Source organism: Scardinius erythrophthalmus (genome assembly GCF_964197995.2).
Source record: "Scardinius erythrophthalmus genome assembly, chromosome: 1".
NCBI lineage: Eukaryota > Metazoa > Chordata > Actinopteri > Cypriniformes > Leuciscidae > Scardinius > Scardinius erythrophthalmus.
Genome location: NC_138221.1, coordinates 34,611,067 through 34,631,677, shown reverse-complemented (window position 1 = coordinate 34,631,677; position 20,611 = coordinate 34,611,067). Strand labels below are relative to the sequence as shown.

Genomic DNA, 20,611 nt, shown 5'->3' with positions numbered 1-20,611 from the left:
CCAAGACTTTGGACAACGGCCTGGTGTCAAGAAGAGCAGCAAAGAAGCCACTTCTCTCCAAGAAAAACATCAATGACAGACTGAAATTTTGCAGGAAGTACAAGGACTGGACAGCAGGGTTATTTTCCATAGACAGTATATAAACTGGACACAGCGACCCCATTGGATTCAACGAAGGAAAGTGAAGTCAATTAGACGCACTAACTTCCTGATAGCTGACCGTACTGTGCAGACTCAAACGGAGCTTGACGACGTAGATGTGACGTGAGCAATCCGTCTGTCTTCTAGTAGCTGTGCCAAGCGAAATCTGAGTCATTCCCTTCCGAAACTTGCAGAGACGGAGAGTGTGAGTAGGAGGTGTCCATGAGCTTGGAGCAGGAGAAACTTTTGCTAAGTATTCTGATAAATTACTTTGTCATTTTGCCTCCACGTGCCCCCGATTGAGCGCGAGCTTCTCCTCCTGTCTATACGGTAATCTCTCTACTGTGCGACAGAGAGTCGCATGGTTATGACGAAATTGTTAGCCTATTTTTAAAAAAACTGCTTCTACGGGGCCATAACGTAAGATACAAGGTAATGGAGCCTTTTATACATTTTCCTGTTTCTTTAGAAAAATATATAATGGACAAATGGACTCTTTAAACGCCTCAGATGTAAAGTTATTCGCTGTCAAAGTGACGTCAAAATGAATGGGAGTCAATATGATGCTAACAGTGGTCTGCTAGCCAATGGCGGCGCCCGAGGAAGCTTCAACATAATATGAAACGCTGCCCCCCCCTGTTATTTTCTCTGAACTTTCTTCCAACTGTTTGGGACATCTGAAAATCAACCAACTGTGCACAGAAGGTGAATGCCTCAAAATGTGCGTGGACAAGCAGAAGCCCACAAATTGCGATCAACTCCGAACACTAATTAGGCAAGGCTTAACAGTATAAGCCTAACAGTCAGGATTTGGCCCAGAAGCTGATTTCCAGCATGTCAGAGCGAATTGCAGAGGTTATGAAGAACAACACTGTAAATATTGACTCTTTGCATATGTTGAATGTTTTTGCCAATAAGAACCTTTAAAGCTTATGAAGTGCTTAAGTTTTACTGTTAGGGTTTTTCCTGCATAGAGAATTATGAGGCGGCCGCCTCCGTCAAATTTCGTGCCGCCTCCGGCTCTCGACAAAACTCGGACAGACAGTCATGGTCAGATACACTTTCTCCACAGTGACGGTTCTGTTGCGGTTACCGCTTGTGTCCATTCTCAAACCGTATAGGGTAAACGTACCTATTAAGCTCACCAAAATCTACATTGAGACATTTTTAGTGCACAAGATATTGGTTTTAGTACAAGAAGTTATTTTAAAATAAAATATTAATCTCTCACACTATAATATTTCATTTTATTTTAAATGACAAAAGTATTTCAATTAAGATGTACATCATTAAATATAAAAAGTCTGGCTGTGCTTAATGGGTACATTTTGTACCCTTTAAGCACACCCCTGTTCCCAATAAGCTCACAACAAGTTTTATTAAAAAATCTTGTTTATTTTAAACAACCTTTTTAAGGAATAATTGAAAAAAGTTTTATTTGAAGGTACAGAGTCAATCACAAAAAAACAGAACACTAAAATCAAGCAACAAGGCATTCAATTTGATCAGGTAGCCTATCCTATTCATAGTGACGTGTCATTCAAACTCATTGCAACATCTAGACTAGTCCACGTTCAGCTATGTAACCCATATTGAAAAATCAAATAACAAAACAAACCAATGTGCTCCTTAAAGGGATACTCCACTTTTTTTGGAAATTGGCTCATTTTACAACTCCCCCAGAGTTAAACAGTTGAGTTTTACCGTTTTCGAATCCATTCAGCCGATCTCCGGGTCTGGCGGTACCACTTTTAGCATAGCTTAGCATAATGAATTGAACCGGACAAGACCATTAGCATCTCTCTCAAAAAAATGACCAAAGAGTTTCGATATTTTTCCTATTTAAAACTCGACTCTTCTGTAGTTACATCGTGTAATAAGACCGACAGAAAATGTAAAGTTTAAATTTTCTAGGCTGATATGGCTAGGAACTATACTCTCAAAATCGCACCTTTTCATTTTCCGTCCGTCTTAGTACACGATGTAACTACAGAAGAGTCAAGTTTTAAATAGGAAAAATATCGAAACTCTTTGGTAATTTTTTTGAGAGAGATGCTAATGGTCTTGTCCGGTTCAATTCATTTGCTAAGCTATGCTAAAAGTGGTACCGCCAGACCCGGAGATCGGCTGAATGGATTCGAAAACGGTAAAACTCAACTGTTTAACTCTGGGGGAGTTGTAAAATGAGCTTATTTCCAAAAAAAGTGGAGTATCCCTTTAACTCTCTGGGTCAGAGCTTTCCTGTCTACTCCAAACTTCTTGGACAGATACGACAGGTTTCTGATGGCTCCTTCTTTGTATGACATGCCTCTTTCATCTTTGGGCATACACTATAGTTTCGTCTAGCTTTTGTCATCTTAAGACTGTGAAAATAAGTTTATTAATCATTTTTTTGAAGATTAACATAGTGACAACCATCAGTTAATATTTAAATTCTGATTATTAAGTATTTACATAGACGTTTAATGTGGGTGAGCTTAAAGGGAGCACACACTGTGCTTAATTGGAGCAAAAACATTTTTTAATTAATAAATATTAAATTAAAATTTAAAGGAAAATATTTAGCTAAATTAATAATCTAGGTAATGTATTAAGTTTATACCAATTTTAATATGAACAACTATTATAGACAATATCTATGAAATTATGCTTTTTCTAATTGATGTCACACTGAAGCTGTGTGATTGTCATAGTAGTGCACCCTTTAAGCTCACCTAACAATAATATGAATTCTTTAAAAATTACAGCAGTTTAAAACCACAGACTATCAATAAAATGTAAAATTATAATATTATGGATTTAAAAGTACAAGCCATTAATTCCTGTGAAGTAATATATTAATGTAGCACACAATCTTATACAGCTAGTAAGCTAGCTATGTTCGTAGCATCTGGGCTATGTTGCTAAAACTATCTTTTAGATCTAACTGTAATTATTTCCCACATCCAGGTTCCAGGTTATAATATTCAAAAGTCTAAACATTAATCTCTTAATTTTGCAATAAGAAGATGTACTTCTTCAAAATAAAGGCTTAAACATATAAAAAATGCACATCTGAGGGGCTCCTCTTCTGGTGAAAGTTTTCAGACAGCTTTGAAAATAGCCGCCAGACAGTGTGAACACATGGACACACATATCTCAGTGTGCAATGGTCTGATTGGTTTAAAATTACAGGAGGTATATAGTAACAAACACATCAATTGGTTAATACATCAAATAGGATAATACATTGCTGTTTCTTTTTATAATCTGAGCTCCAAGATGGTAGTGTGCTTAATGGGTACTTGAGCTTAATAGGTACGTTTACCCTAGTGCTGCTGCTGCACGCACTGGGACCGCTCCACGTTTTAATAGCAAACGATTTGCAAATCCAGCGTCGACCTGAGCCTTGTTAATAAAACATTCGTCACTGAAATGACCAGAACACACAACCGCACTTCCTACACTCCGTTGCTGCCCCGGAAAAACAAACTGCATCCACTGTTCCTGTAACACTGGGTTCTTTGGAAAACTGAACACGGTAAGCTTTCCCTCACATCCAAAAACACACTTTTTTGGAGACATTCTTGAACAAATCTTATGCAGCGCTGGCGATTATTTCCTGTTGAAGCGCGTTGATGTGAGCGGTCTCGTTCTCCTCTGGTCGACGTGTGCGCGGGCACGCTTTTCCGAGAGAAATGCTCATATAAGGAGTTCCACTCTGATCTACGTCATTAGATCCACGATCTAAAAAACCCAGCCGAAACTTGTACCAACCCGGAAGTAAGATTTTCGTCACAGAAATTCTCCGTTATTCGTCCAAAATATATTTTTTTAACTTTGCCCATGTTTAGCATGAGAATCCATCTCTTTAACACTGTAAACAACTCTGAATACATGAAACACCATTGTACCCCCCCTTTAAGTCACTTACATTTGAGATGCAATGACTGTTTTTGTTCTGTTTCAGCAGCGAAAATAGTTCCAAACAAAGATCACAGCAGAACCACCGCGCATCTCACAGCAACACTCAGCCGTGTTTCTTTGCTGAATGATTCAGCGTTTTGAACGAATCGATTGAGTCAAAGATTCAATTACCTATTCATAAACTGCCTCATGGGCCTTTCACACAGGACGCGGTATGCGCGGCGCTGCGCTATAAAACCCATTCATCTCAATGACTTGCGCCGCGCAAGGACGTTTTGTTGCTGCGTCGATCAAAGCGCAAGCGCAGCGGTGCGCATCATTGGCGTGCTCACGCACACACCGCGGTCAAAGTTCAAAATAGTTCAACTTTTGCCGCTGCGCTCTGTGACGATTACCAGCGCGGCCAATAGAATCAGGGGATCCAAACAAGCACGGAAATCAAAATGGATGATCGTCTCATAGACAGACAGATTTACATTAAAAATAGTTGTGTTTTAACAGTCAGGTAACTTGTAGGTAGGCAATGTGTGTAAACAGTTTTTTAATGTGTCCCCATAAAAGTTTTTAAAACTCCGCCTACGTCATAGCGCAGCACAAATCGCGTTGTATCTGAACCCAGCGGCAAGCCCCGCGCATACCGCGTCCTGTGTGAAAGGCCCATCATTCGGAATGAATCAGCCTTTTGAACGAATCGTTTGAATGAATGACTCAATGACTCGCTCATTAAGACGGTCGCCTGCCGCCTCCTACTGGCGGTTTAGTTTTAAAAATTCCTTATTTGTATATTCAAAAATATTTAAAATAATCTAATTTAATACAGTTATAATTTTTCAATGTAAATTATTTAATTTGATTGGAAACAGCCTAATGTCTTATTTTAATTGAATATATTGATCAAATTTAAGAATTTGAAATGAAAGATGGAGCAAACATTTAATAAAATAAAACCTTATAAAGGCACAAAAAATTATTCTGTTTTCAAACAGCCATGTAATGAAACATTGACAATTTAAGTTTGAATGGAGTAAAGCCTCTGTTAAGGCTATTAAGGAAATGTAATTTTGCCAAAAGAAGAACTTTTATTTTAAATAAATGTAAATTTTTAATTAGCCAACTTCAGTGTGATATGTTACCATATTATCATGCTTAACACTGAGAATTTGAATAATTGTAATGTGATCAGATGCAGATATCTAAATCAAAGAATAGGGGTGGTTTGCGGGTGTATTTTTTTATTTTTAACAGTGGATTTGGGTGACTCAAAGTGCACCAGATTAATGAATTTATCTTTAAAATGTACAAAAATTTCTTTCGGGGGGGCATGCCCCCGGACCCCCCTAGAGGTACCAACCTCCACCCACAAAAATAATGCCGAAAACACATTAGGCTATGTGATGATCTATGAAAAATAACATTTAATTACCTTATTATTAAAATACATAATTAGGATTTCACCACCTCCGCCTCATTTTGAGCCAGGAAAAACCCTGCTGTATATATAGTAACTTAAAAAAAGAAAATTATGCCACTGCCTGTGTACTGCTGGCCACAGCTGTACATTAAAGGTTTAGTTGACCCATCTTTGACACAAAAATGAAAATAATTTTCATTATTTCTGTCCATGGATCCAAAAATCTTTGTACTTTTTGAAGTTAAAAAATGTTGATTACTGTATACTTAGATTTCCAATAGGCATGCAAGTTATGAGAAAATATATTAAAATATCTTTGTTTCCAATGATTACTGAAAGTCTATAATCTATGACTTGATTTTAATGTAAATTACGCTGTAAAAAGTGAACAGTTGGATCAACTTAAAAAAAATCACTTCAATTGGTAACACCTAAAGAAATTAAGTTTTCTCAACTTAAATTATCACGTTTTATCGTGAAAAACGTGATAATTTAAGTTGAGAAAACTTAATTTCTTTAGGTGTTACCAATTGAAGTATTTTTTTAAGTTGATCCAACTGTTCACTTTTTACAGTGTATGTCCTTTAGCATTTAGATTTTTTTCTGTGAATTTCATTGAAACTAAGAAATGCCCATTATATTTTTACCCAAAAAGAAAAAAGGATATAATAAATTACATAAAACGTAGCCTATTTTTAAGACAATTAAGCTATTTTAAAAGATTATTTCATTTTTATTGAACCCCCAAATTCACAGTAGCCTACTGTAATGCAAAAAGGTCCAATAATATAAAAACATATCAAGCAAAGGCAATCGAGAGTTTAAGTAAAAAAGCCTTTGAGTCATGGCTTAGGCATTTTAAAACAGATAACCGCACCGACACGTTGCGACTAATGAGCCTTCATCAGGGTGTTGACAACAATCATTTCCAGAGTCCTATTAAACGGCAATTAATTAGTCATATGGCATAGTCACCTGATTACGCAATATAGAATAATCACAAGAGAGAAATTTTTGATGATTAATAATGTAAAGAGAACATATCTCACCAAAATATAATTAAACCAAACAAAATATGTTCAAATTAACAAAATACTCTATAACTTCAATATATATTTATAAACGCGTCAGTGTGCAATTACCTGTTTTTAAATGCCTGAGCCATGACTCAATAAAGGCTTTTTTATATTTTTTCCTTAAACTGTCGTCTGTCGAGTGCCTTGGCTTGATGTGTTTTTTTTAAAGTATCTCTACACACAAAGAGCACCGGGATACGGATTCTACACCCCACGCAGCACTTTTTGCGTTCCTTGTAGGGCTGAACGATATGGACAAAATTTCATATCTCGATTTTCATGCCAGATATCTCGATATCGATACAATACGATATGACTACGTAAGTACTAAAAAAACAATACATTTAGAGTTTGTAAAATACACACTGATGTCTATGGAAGAGGTAATAATAATCCTTTCCATTATAATTCGACACGTTTTATTCATATCAGATACACATTGTGTAAGTAACTTCAATGTTTACTCTATTCCCCAGTTCACCAGCCACTTACTTTTCAGTATTTCGGGAGAAGTGGATGAATTCACGTGTTGTAAACATAGAGGTTGTAAATCCAACAGATAAATGATTCTCTGACCTGCGTCTGCGGCACAAACTAACATGGCGGCGCCCATCGCGCATACAGCTCAACTAACGCGATTGTTATAAAGGTGTTTAAACAACAATATACTTCCACTTGCATATATTTGACAATCGGAATATCAGATATTTCATGCCATAGCTAACACATTTGTGAATATTCTGAATAAAAAAGGAAAAATGACATAAAAGCAGATCATCATTCATTCAGCGCTGTTGCTGCTGCGGTGTGTCACGTGACAAGCAATGACGCGTCACCATGGAAACGCCGCCCTCCTCTCACAATATAGTTCCCACGTCCCTGGTAGTGTGCGCGCGCTGGCTTTAGCGGTGCATTCAAGGGCACTCGTAAAACTGATGTTTGTTGTGACTGCCAGAGTTGTATGCAGGGCGAGCGCGGAGAGGGGAAATCTATATCGTCTATATCGTTGCTTTTTTCGATATTAATATCTTGAAAGTTCATATCTCGATATAGATACGATAACGATATATCGTTCAGCCCTAGTTCCTTGTTTTATGAAAGGTCAAATACTATTTTAAATATGCAGTTAAAAAAATAAGTACTATTATTTACAGTAATGACAATGAGATTATTTTCACTTCATAATAATGAGAATTTTGTAATGAAGAATAAAGTCACTATGCAAAAAAATGAAAAAATCTTTTTGACAGTCTTTTCTTTTTATATTTCAAATATTTGCTGTTGTCTTAAGACGCTAACTAACAGAAGCTTATCTTGGGACATAAACAACTGCCTCACAAGGCTTTGTTTTGAAGTTGAAAAGCGCTCTATTTTTGCGAGTGAGTGGGTTGGGAGGGGGCAGGGAATTCTTCTCTTGTTCTATATTAATGGACTCCATTTTGAGGAGAGAGGAGGAGGAGGTGGAGTCAGGACATGGCCTGGCTTGTTAGGAATGTCATCCCAAAGGCACCTCCCTCCTTCCCACTTCAAAAACGCATATCTACATCCAGGCCGATGGAGGTAGCACTGAGGGGGTGGGGTGGGTTTCAAGATATCATCACTCTCAAGTGGTCAGGCCCGTACTTGAAATGTAACAGAACGCCCCACCAAATAAGGAACTGGGAAAAATACAGCCAAACCAGGCAGTTGCAGATGTTTTTTCTTGGGGAAATACTGACAAATTAGTCCCTAGGTCTGTTTTTGTTTTGCTTCAGGTATGCTGTAGGAAATAGAATGTTATATTCATATTTTTGTTGAGCACAGCTGAAATGCAGCAGGAAGTGGGGAAGACTTCCACTTCCTGTGTTCTGTCTGCTCAGTCACTTGTGTCAGGATGCGTTTAAAGCCCTGAGGAACCCTCTGCCTTGCACAGATAACGTTATAGGGTCAAGGGTTGCGAACAGGGAAGGGAATCTCTGGGATGTCCTCTGTGTGGGCACTGGGCAGGCACGTTTCTAGTTCGGTTATAGCCTACGTTTAGCCTTGGACTTCTGCCGATTGTAAATTCATAGTTGTGAAAATTATCACGATGAACAAAACATGTAAGAATCATAAGCTTTTGTTAGTCACAGACCTTATTTTCTGCAATAAGCCAAAAGCCAATTGGGATTTTGTCGAGGGAACCAGGGTGATGCTAATTTCCGGGTTGGCTTACAAAAATAGCTGGTCATTGAGTTTCTGCAGAAACGAAGCTGGCAAACTGTCTGGTCTTCCTCTTTTCACTTGCATTTTTACTTGCCCTCACATTAGTTTGATCAACTCCAGTCAGGAGACTTCACACAATCTGATGCAGGCTTTCAGCTGATGTTTGGAATTAGTAAAACTTATGAAGTACCTTTCCATCTTCATGATTGCATTCATTTGGAGAAGTTCGCCTAAAGCTGCCGCGTATATTATAATCATTTTACAATAATTATGCATGCAGCTTTTACTGGCTCATATTAGATGAGAGACTATGCATGTAATAATCATTTGTACTTGTAAAAATTAATTTCTGCAGGATTTATAATAACTAGAGAAGGGAAAACATTACAAATGATGAGAAACTTCCCCTTATAAATTCATAAAAAGTTAAACCTAAAATCGTGTTGTTTTAAAAAAAGTTCAGTGAGACGTTATAAACCCAAAAGATACCATTTCTGATTCATCCTTAAAGGGTTAGTTCACCCAAAAATTTTAATTAATAATTTACTCACCCTCAAGTCATCCTAGCTGTATATGATTTTCTTCTTTCAGCCGAACACAATGGGAGTTATATTAGAAAATATCCTGGCTCTTCCAAGCTTTATAATGGGAGTGAATGTTAACTGAGATTTTGAAGCACATAAAAGCACATCCATCCATCATAAAGTAATCCATATGACTCCAGGGTGCTAATAAAGGCCTTCTGAAGTGAAGCGAAACGTTTTTGTAAGAAAAATATCCATAATCGTAACTTTATAAACTTTATTAGCCTTTATTAACCCCCTGGAGTTGTATAAATTACTTTTATGATGGATTGATATGCTATTTTGGGCTTCAAAATCTAAGGAACCATTCACTCCCATTATAATGCTTGGAAAAGCCAGGATATTATTTAATGTTTTTCCGATTGTGTTTGGCTGAAAGAAGAAAGTCATATACACCTATGGCTTGAGGGTGAGTAAATTTTAATTTTTTGGTGAACTAAACCTTTAATATTTCAACTGACCAACATGTTGTTGGCCCATTTTCTAGTGTTTTCTGTTCCATATTAGCTGCTTCGCGGTGTTTCAACATCTCAGGAGTGTTTTTTTTTTTTTTTGGCAATCAGATTTTAAAGAGTCAGGAAATGCTAAACAACATTTTCTGAGATGTTAACATATATGCTTGCTTTGCTTATCACAGAAGATGGTGATAGCATCAGTTAATTTAAGGGAGAAAAAGGTTAATTAATTGTGGATTTTTTTTTTTTTACTCAATTTTTATCTTTCACACTCTTAGAAGAAAAGGTTCTATATAGAACCTTAAAAGTTGGCTTCATAGAACCTTTTATGGGAAACCATCATGTGATCATTTGACTGATTTAGTTTTTTTTAGTTTAGTCATTTTTTTTGTTTTCATTTTTATGAATGAAACCGCTCGCAAACATACTTTATCAAATAACCCATTAAACATAAATTATTATGCAATCATATTAGACTTTTTTTTTTCTTACATAGAACGTGTTTGGCTTAAAATTAAGTCAAGACCCCTATTGAAGCAGTTTTTCTAAGAGTGCATGTTTAAAATCTAGGCTACATAATGTTAATGTCGCAGGATGCTGCGTAGTGTAATGGTAAAGTTCGTCAATGAAACATTGTGTCTCAAAATTATTAATAAAAAAAATGTGTCCTGTTTACCAGTTGACAGGTCATGAACTCAGAGACTCGTCCACAGATGCCTGTTTTATTGCTTGCATGCTAAGTGATTTCTTATGTTTGCACATGGTTCTATTGACAAGGGTTCCTCTAATGCATGTTTCTTACAGATATAGTGAACAATACTTATATTTTGCATATGGCATAGAACTACATGATTCTGGATAAATTAAGAATCACGATTATTATTATATATATATTTTTCAAAAAATGATACCATGATTCATGATCAAAATAACATAATTTATTTATTTAACGTAATTTACTAGAGGTTCTGACAAAATGTTAATTGCTGCTGTCTATTTAAAATGTTAAATTAATTTAAATTCAGTATTTTAAAGAATCGCTTTGAATGAATGATTCAATGACTCACTTAATAAATACTTGGTTCATCACTGGATGAATCAGTGTTTTTGAACAAATCTTTTGAATCAATCCAATGACAAAAACATTTTATAAACCGTCACTTGTCGCCACCTACTGGTGTAACGATGTTAACGATACAATCGCTATCCGAAGAGCCATGTTCAGCTCTATTCTGATTGCTACCATAGACATCAGTGTTTATATCTGAACTATAAACTTTTGTTTTATCCCAGTACTTCTGTGATAATTTGAATATTCGTAACACAGAAATAATGATACTGTGTGGTTGAAAAGCTGTTTCATACCTATACATGATCTGAATTTCCCGATATGATTTTGTCAATGGTTTAATAAACATGGCCGAATCGTTGTCGTTTTGGAATGAGATCGTGTGGGTGTTTGAATCGAGATCGTGCTATTTTAACGATTAATCCTGCATCTCTAGTATGATTAGAGAGTAATAATCAGTATGAAGAAAGTGTTATGCTTCCCTATAATAATAATATCATAAATTGTAACCATTGTTGGGAGCTGCAACAGATACCTGAATAAGAATAAGGAATGATGTCAGACCACTACATTGTATCAGTGTCTGACAAATCAAAATAAGTAAAAAATTGTTTACATTTTTATTTAAGAGCCTGGTCTCGATTTTGTATTACAGGACCAATATGACATCCTTGATAAGCACACACAATCTGGCTTGGACTTGGTGGAGAAATACGTGAAGTTTGTGAAGGAGCGAACAGAGATTGAACAGAATTATGCCAAGCAACTACGGTAAGAGATCTTAATATCTAGGCTATCCTGTTGGCCTGTTTGAGTGTGTACATGTGTATGCATGCTTGTGAATGTTTATCCAGAGCTGCGGCTGATTGTGAAATATTCGGGTCCCATGACTGAACAGGGCAGAGCTGAACTTGTTGGCACCTCTGAGCTGTAGCGTTGGCCTCGGCCCAGAGGATAAGCATATCTGCGCCTGCTCCCCTTCTCATTCACGACTATGCCTTGACACTTACTTGATCTCTGCCAGACTGTTCAGAGTTCCACACGCTACCTCTTTCTTTCCTCCCTCCCTCCCGCTCTGAGAGAAGTGGGGAAGTGGGAGCAGACGAGCATATGACTGAGGGGATGTGGAGGGATAGAGTGAAAGTGTGGAAAGCTGCTTAGCATTGGCTTCTGTCTCGGCTTCTCGTATGCAAAGGAAGGAAACAAATGAACCCTGGTTTTGATTACGATGGCCTTCCTTATTTGACACATTTCAATGCTTCCAGCTCTTTGAGAGTACACAATTGTGCTTGGTCAATCGAAACTGAAACACACCACAGTGTTTGATGTACGTCTGAGCTTCTATCCCTACTGACCGTGACAAATGGCAGGACCAAGGGGCCAATGACTTTAAAGAAAATGAAAAATCCTTTAAAGATTTATAATTTGCATTTATGCTGGCTTTTTTTAATGATTTCGAAAAACATTTTCAAATAAAAGTTACAATTTAAGGACTGTAATGTGGTGTGACCTTAAAGTAAAAGTACATATATCCTAAGTGACAACATTAATTTATAAAGAATAATTGTTTTTGGCGAGTCGCACCACATGACGGTCTACAACCTGAAATAACTTTCCCATAAAAATGTGCATATTCTATTGATCTTGACACATGGTCACTCATCACTTACACTTTACATACATCACTTTACTTTGTGTATCGTACCACATGATTTATTTTATTTAATTTTTTAAGCAATTTAAAAAATAAAAAAATCTAAAAAAACTATAATCAAAAGATTATGCCTAATTACTTCATAAGCTTTTCTCTTTAATGAGGCTTTTTTCTTCATTATGATAAAAAACAGTTGCATCACCCCCCCCCCCCCAAATAAATTTACATTTTCAAGTCACATTTATTTGTATAGCACTTTTCACACAATATATTGTTTAAAGCAGTCTAATTGTCTACATTACAATTTAAAGTGATCTGTTATATATATTATGTAAGTTATATTTCAAAAATGTACATATACGAATCACACAGTTAGCTAACATCATGTATACATTTTAGGCAGAAACAATGAGCTCATTGAAGTAATTATTACAAGTAATGTATTATTGCATAATTACATAATGATTACAATATATAGAAAACAGAATAAACAGAACAATATTGTCCTCTGTTGTGTGGACGCTAATATAGTTCTAGTTATCTGCAATGTTCCCTCTCATTTATTTTTCTTGCTGAACAAAACTTTTTTCTATTGGCGGACATTTTGGCCACCTAAACAAAAATATTCTTTATACCAGACTTGTACAGCGTACGTACCAACAAAAAGTGGTTACATCATGCAGCTGGAACTTTTAACTTGAATGTGCTATTTCTATTTGATTTGTAACTTAGGGATATTAAATCATATGTTTGAAAACAAGCAGTTAATTCAGATGTCACTAAATGAAGCACATTTACCAAGAAATTCTATAAAAAATCATTTAAAAAAATCTCATGCATAATATAATATAATATAATATAAAAAAAATGTATGTTCATTTTGAACATAATGTTTTCATATTACATTATATTATATCATATAATGATACTGTACATCATATATCATTCATATTTCATTATATATCTCATAACATATATCATATAATATATCAAATATATCATATATTATATCATATCATATATTATCATATATCACTTTCTTATATTATTCTCACAAGGGGATTGTTTTGGGCTCCTTGCCATTAAAAGTTTGAAAACCCCTGATATAGACAGCAGATATAGATATGGAAACTCCCTTTCTGCCTGATTAGTGTTATGATAAGAAAAATGAGTAAAGAAAATGTCCCGATGACATACCCCAAAATGTCTGTGTTTGGAAAGGACAAATGTTCTGCACACAACGTCCCATGCAAATGCTTCACGGCCACCTGCTCCGGCAGGACCTCTGCAGTTTTCGATCTCCAACGTGGCATGTTATGCAACCTTTTGCTATTTTGAAACTTGAGCACTTGCAAATGACAGTATTATGATGTTGTTGATCCAGTGGATTTTTTTTCTGGTTGCTAGGAATTTAACCAAGAAATACAGCCCTAAACGAGGCAGCAAAGAAGAGCAGGAATGCAGGTAATTTTGCACATTTCAAAAGCTTATTTTCCTCACAATTGTGATGACAATTGAACTATCCAGCCTGAACAATGTGCAATCAGAGAATAAAGCTGACAAATCCCCAGTCACTATAATCAGTTCACTGTGGTACGCTGAGCTATGTCTGATGTTGCTACGGTGACTGAGCAGCAGGACCTGTGGGGCCGTTGCCGACTCCAAACAAAAGCACATTAGTTGAACAAACAAGCGCATACACGTGTAAATGACTTTACGTATGCTCCCTCTGGAAAGCTAAACTAATGAAGTCACTCATGGAAATCAGGCACTATTTGAATCAGCCACAGGTGATGAAACAACATTCGCAACACGTTGAACCTCTGCAATGTGGCGCATTTATTAGTAAAACATCAGGGTTTGATTGGATTGTAAAAGGGGGCTATTAAATTATTGGTTAAAATTTAATTAGATTAATTAAATTATAATTAATAATTTAATTTAATTAAATTCAATTTTTTTGAAAAAAATTAGTCTGACATGAAAGATTCATTGGGGAATGAATGAACATGAGTTATCACTAAAAGAAGGCCATGGAGATCTCTTGCATTGTATCTCATTCGTATCACTTTTCTTTAGGTTCTCCAATCACCAGGCCTTTCTGGACATCCTGAATGAGATGAATGACTATGCAGGCCAAAGGGAGCTGATCGCTGAGAACATGATGATCAATATCTGCATCGAGCTCACAAAGTACCTCCAGGATCTCAAACAGGAGCGCAAGATGGTGAGAGCGCGAGAGAGGCAGTCCGAGAAACTGGGCCATGCTTAAAATAAAGCATGCTGTGGGACAGAGGGCTGGGAAGGACACAGAGAGAGGGACTGTGGGTAAAAAGGAAAGGCAGTGGAGAACTTGTGAAGAAACATTATAGTGTATTGGGGAGGAAGGCTCTTTTTGATTTGCGCAACACTGTTGATGGTCTTCATAAACAACAGTTAAAGCTCACCATATAACCTCAGCCGTCTCCTCTTGTTTGTCACTTGGAATTTATGGGACACTGTTTTATTGTTTGCGCTTCCTAAGGCACAAATCACTATGACCATTGCTCATACTTAGAGTCAGACATTTAAACAAATGACTAAACATGAGTATTAAACTCAATCCAACATGTTGTTGATATAGACAAGAATGATACCTCACATTTGTGAGGTAAATTTTCTTTGCTTGAGAGAGGTGTGCTATTTCCTTTCTAAGGGCAGGTTCACACAAAACACGTTTTTGCTGTTAAAAAAAACGTTTTTTTTTTTTTAAGTATTTTTGCCTGGCAGACTATATAATGGGTGGGAAAAAATCACATAGATGCTTGTAGAAGGAGGGTTCATCAGCTGTTGATTGGATGGAGTCTGATTTGAATAATAAGAAAGGGGTGGAGTATAAGCGGACTGAATGATTAGAGAACTCCGGCATACATCACCAGAGTTCAGCTTCACTCGAGAGAAGATGGAGTTATGTTTTAAAGTCCCCCTGGCCTGAAGTCAATAATTTTATCCATTGAAACTCGTATTTGATTACCAAAATTACATATTTAAAAGTTTTTTCCTAAAAAGTTCTGCATGCCTTAAAATAGCTTGAATGTAACTTTCTTGCCTCATTTAGTATACGCGATTCTATTAATATATGAAATTAGCCCTGCCTCCACTCACTCACACCGGTGAGTTTTGTTTATGAAGATCCACTCGTTGATGATCACACGTTGACGTGATTGATTACAAGGTAGTTTGTGACGTCAGAAACACCAGCGATTTCAAACTGCGTTTTTGAGACTGTCTTTGGTTCACTGCAGTTTTAAAGTCCGCGTGAACCTGAAGTTGCAAACGACTTTTCTCCAGTGTTGTGACGTATTTCCCAGTGAAAAGGAATATTGAACAGAGGGCAGGGTTTTACTCTAGCGCTCCTCCTCTCCATCTCTGCTCATAGCAGACTAACCAAGCCGTCAAACCTACATCATCAGCCATTCCAGACCGGAAGTAACTTTTCAGACTTTGATTAAAGATTAGGACGGCAAAAAAATGTTTCTGTGTAGGCCTATTAACTTGCACGGATTAATTTTTCACCACAAGACTAGTAATATGCGCTAACAAAGTAAATAGGGTCAATCATTTTGATTTCAGTTTGACTTTAGGAGAAAATACTCAGCAATGGTGTTGACTTATGAATTTACTCATGTTTTGTCTTAAAGCATACTAAAAACACCACATAGACATATAAACGACATTTAAAAGCTTGGGTTTCACCACAGGGGGCTTTAATTAAAATTTCTGAAGTCAAGAAAAGAAAAGGATGAATGTTATGGATCTTATTATGAATGATTCATTTAGAAAATAGATGGGATGAATTTTTATTTCATGAAGACTTTAATCTTATAAATCATGGTTTTCAATTTTGTACAAGCAAGCACTCATATTTTTCTTCAGAAAGTATAAAAAAAGTTTTTTTTCCAAATTTTATGTCAGAAAGCCCAAAGCACAATGACCATGTTTTCTCTCTCTCTCTTTCTGTCTATAATGAACAGCATCTGTCAGATGCCAAGAAAGCACAACAGTCTCTGGAGGGCACCTACAAGCAGCTCGACATTGTAAGTTTCTCTCTGTGACAGGTTGTGATGGAGACCCTGTTGTGGGCGGTGTGTCTTTGAGTGTATCATTGCGCATCCAGATCTGACTGGCTCTTGCACCCTGTCAGAGGCTTGCGTCACGTCTCTTTGTGGCGCAAGCGCTGACTGTGAGGAGAGAGCTCTTTTGTTTTGAGAAACCGTTTGTTTCTGTAGCCGTTGTGTTTGTTCAGGTAAGAGTCAGGAATGTAAACAGAAACACATTCAAGTATTTCGATATGCAGAGTAATTTAGCTATTTCAGTTAGCTAACAACGGGCAGCTATTTCAGACTTCATTAAAGGGGGGGTGAAATGCTATTTCATGCATACTGAGTTTTTTACACTGTTAAAGAGTTGGATTCCCATGCTAAACATGGACAAAGTTTCAAAAATTAAGTTGTACGTTTGAAGGAGTATTTTTGTTCCAAAAATGCTCCTTCCGGTTTGTCACAAGTTTCTGAAAGTTTTTTTCGAGTATGGGCATGTGTGACGCCAGAAGTGGCGGAATTTCCTTATATGGGTCCTAAGGGCACTTCTCACTCGCGGGCGCGCGCGCACTCGTAGACCAGAGAGAGAAGAGAGCGAAAGCAGTACCTCATCAAAGCGCTCTGCTCGGCTTTTGGGAAGTCAATGTCACCAAAGAAGTGGGTTTTTGGTTGCCAGGGCAAGACAACCCTGCACAGATTCCCAAAGAACCCAGCGTTAAGGCACCAGTGGATGGAGTTTGTTTTTCCAGAGCATCAACGGAGTTGTGCAAGACTGTTTGTTCCCTGCATTTCGACGATGATTGTTTTATAAACAAAGCCCAGATCGACGGATTTGCAGATCGTCTAATGCTTAAGGATCGAGCAGTCACAATGATAAAGGTTCGCGGTCGTGCGTTGGAATCGGGCGGTGAGTAAAACTGCTTCAAATGTCTCTGTGTGTTGTTAGCTATCGGCGCGTAAGCACAGCTTTAGCTCCGCCCACACGGCCCGCCTCCAGCCGCTCGTTTCTTTCCGGAAAGACTCGGTACAGCCTATCTTTCTTTTATACATATAATAAAACTAAAGACTTTTTGGAGATATGAAGGATGCAATACTACTCTATAGGTACTCAAGATTAACAGGAGATTGAGTGAAAATGAGCATTTCACCCCCCCTTTAATGATAACAAATTCACAATTGACTATTAATTAATAAATGTCCATAGTTACACTATATTCTTTCATGCACATTGTTTTAAAGAAAAAAAGTTGTTTTAGATGTTTTATCAAAATTTGATCTCTCTAAAACTATTATTGTTTTTCAATGTTGTAATCATTTACACAGGGGTGGTCAGGAAAAACAGTGTTAAGGCCCCAATATACGAAATACCAGAACGAACAGGGGTGCATTTTCCAAAAGCATCGTAAGTTGATCATACAACAATTGCCACAAATGGTCTCTACGATCAACTTAGGCTTACGATGCTTTTGGGAAACACAGCCCTGATGTGATGTCATTTCGATCAAAATCAGGCCAAATGAAGTTCATTTTGGGAGTTTGAAACGACTTGCCAAAGCGAACTTTCCAGAAAAGTTCACCCTAGCTGGTAAACACCTTCGTGCTACCATTGGTTCGTGGCGATTACATACTAGGTGGGTGTGGCACTGAGGCTCCGCCGCCTTTCACATAGAAATCATGTTCCAAACCAGTATGACTTTCTTTCCTCTTTGGAAAACAAAAGATGCTCGATAGAATATTAATGCTGATATTATCAAATAAATAAAAGTGAGTGGGGATAGATGCTGTTAAGCTATAAATACCAAAAATGATTTCGATAAAAGGTCATCAGTAAGAGAGGGTGCTCCAAAAGTATGGCAAAATTCACAATTAGAAGAACTTACCATATTGTCTGTCCAATCAAATGCTCTCTAGAATCTGAAGCTTCCCACAACTGTGCCTGAAATCAATCACTTATTCACACACTTATCACACTATGTGAACGGCACATAATGCACTATATAGGAAATAGAGACCTATTCTGGCAGTGTAAATATGCTAACCATTAGCATATTTTGATAAAAACGCACTCAAACCCCTACACAGGGACTTTTAAATGTATATTCAAATATGCCGCATGAATACTCATAGCAGGTTTGCATTTGGTGATGCTAAATGTCTTGTTTTATTTGTGTGTAATAGCCAGTAGTGTCAGAGGAACAAAGAAAGTGATATAGGTTTGGTGGTGACACAATGTTAACTTTTGGGTAAATTATCCTTTTAATGGCTGAAAATAAGAGCATTGTGTAAGTAGTAACCAACAGGGATAGCTTTGATTTTTTTTTTTTCTTTTTTTTTTGATAGAGTAAAAAACGATTTGAAAGGGAGTGGAGAGAAGCAGAAAAGGCTACTCAAAATGCAGAGAAAACAGATCAAGACCTCAATGCTACCAAAGCCGACGTGGAGAAGGTATTCGTTTCCCCAAAACGTTTCACAGGTGTTGCCGCACCTTTGTATGCACATCTTCCCATCCTGCCATCTCATTTCCATTATATCCAAATGCATTATTGTTGTTTCCTTGTTCCTCTTTATGTACATGGGTCTGATTTCACTTTTTTTTTTTATCTGACCATAGGCCAAACAGCAGGCACATATGCGAACACACATAGCAGAAGAGTGTAAAAACGACTATGCTGCACAGCTTCAGAAGTACAACAAAGAACAGAATCAGTTCTACTTCACAGACATGCCCCTTATTTTCAATGTAAGAAGCACCCGCCTCAGTCCTAACATGTCGAGACACATCTGTTCCTATCAGCTTACAATGGGAATGATCCCAAACAGTCTTGCAGACTTTATACTGATATCTAGAGTTATATGCATGCTATTTTCTCTGCAGAATCTGCAGGACATGGATGAACGGCGAATTAAAAAGATGGCACAGGGCTACATCCAGTTTGCAGACACAGAGCGTCAAGTCATGCCCATCATTGGGAAGTGTCTGGAGGGCATTACCAGAGCTGGCACAAATGTAAACGAGAGGAACGTAAGTCGAGTTGCGTTTCTAAGAAAAACATTCCTCTCATTAAACCAAGGGTGTCCAATCCTGCTCCGGGAGGGCCACAATCCTGCAGAGTTTAGCGCCAGTTGTAATTAAACATACCTGAACTAGGGATTACTAGTGTGATTGGGCAGATTGGAGCTAAACTCAGCAGGACATTAGCCCTCCAGGAGAGGGATTGGACACCCCTGCGTTAAGCCAAATACTTTGAGAGAGCAGTCAACCTTCTGCAAACCGACACATAGGGTAGCTAACACTTCTCTGTGTTATTCAGGACTCTGTGGTTCTTATAGAGCAACATAAGTCTGGCTTCGAGAGACCAGGAGATCTGGAGTTTGAGGACTACAGTCAGGGCATCAACCGGGCCTCCTCGGACAGCAGCCTTGGCACTCCTAAAGGTCCCCTAGAGCTGTTGGGCAAGAACAAGAATAAAACCTTCCGGTTGTTTAATAAGAAGAGCAAGGTAGGCTTCACCACTCCATGAAACCAGAGTTCCATCTGATGAAATTCCTGTGTTCTTTGTGGAGATGTAAAGTTCCCTGCTGGAAAACCCTGTCATACCAGTCAAAAATGGCCAAAGCTTAGTTAACCATCTCAAGCAGATCCCACCAGCTTGTCCAGACAGGTCTGACAGCTCTAACTTCTGATAGTCCACCTGATCAACCATCTAAACCAGGGATGTCCCATTCTGTTCCTGAGGGGCCATAATCCTGCAAAGTTTAGCTGGCTGGACGTTTCTAGTGTTACTGGAGAGCTTGATTTGCTAGTTCAGATGTGTTTAATTTGGGTTGGAGCTAAACTAAACTAGAATTGGACACTCCTGATCTAAATGAAGCTTGACCAAATTTAACCATCTAGAGGCAACTTTGAACCCAGCCACCAGAACCGTAGATCTGTTACAGGTTTCTACAGTGCCAATTCCTGAAGAGATGTCCAATCCCACTCCTGTAGGACCATCAGCATAAGTTTAGCTCCACACTTGCCTGGAAAATTTAAGTTATCCTGAAGACCTTGA

General features: G+C 37.6%; 1 protein-coding gene across 4 annotated transcripts in view; it reads left to right on the top strand.

The window, feature by feature from the left end:
• The window catches only part of trip10a (thyroid hormone receptor interactor 10a), a 38,088-nt gene that overhangs the window by 5,845 nt on the left and 11,632 nt on the right, over nt 1–20,611 (top strand). For all 4 annotated transcript variants that reach the window (XM_081366206.1, XM_081366205.1, XM_081366207.1 and 1 more), the window contains exons 2-9: nt 11,482–11,597; nt 13,888–13,944; nt 14,560–14,707; nt 16,494–16,556; nt 18,900–19,004; nt 19,171–19,299; nt 19,435–19,581; nt 19,871–20,059. In XM_081366206.1, the coding sequence (XP_081222332.1) occupies nt 11,482–11,597; nt 13,888–13,944; nt 14,560–14,707; nt 16,494–16,556; nt 18,900–19,004; nt 19,171–19,299; nt 19,435–19,581; nt 19,871–20,059 (954 nt within the window). The remainder of the gene's footprint in view (nt 1–11,481; nt 11,598–13,887; nt 13,945–14,559; nt 14,708–16,493; nt 16,557–18,899; nt 19,005–19,170; nt 19,300–19,434; nt 19,582–19,870; nt 20,060–20,611) is intronic.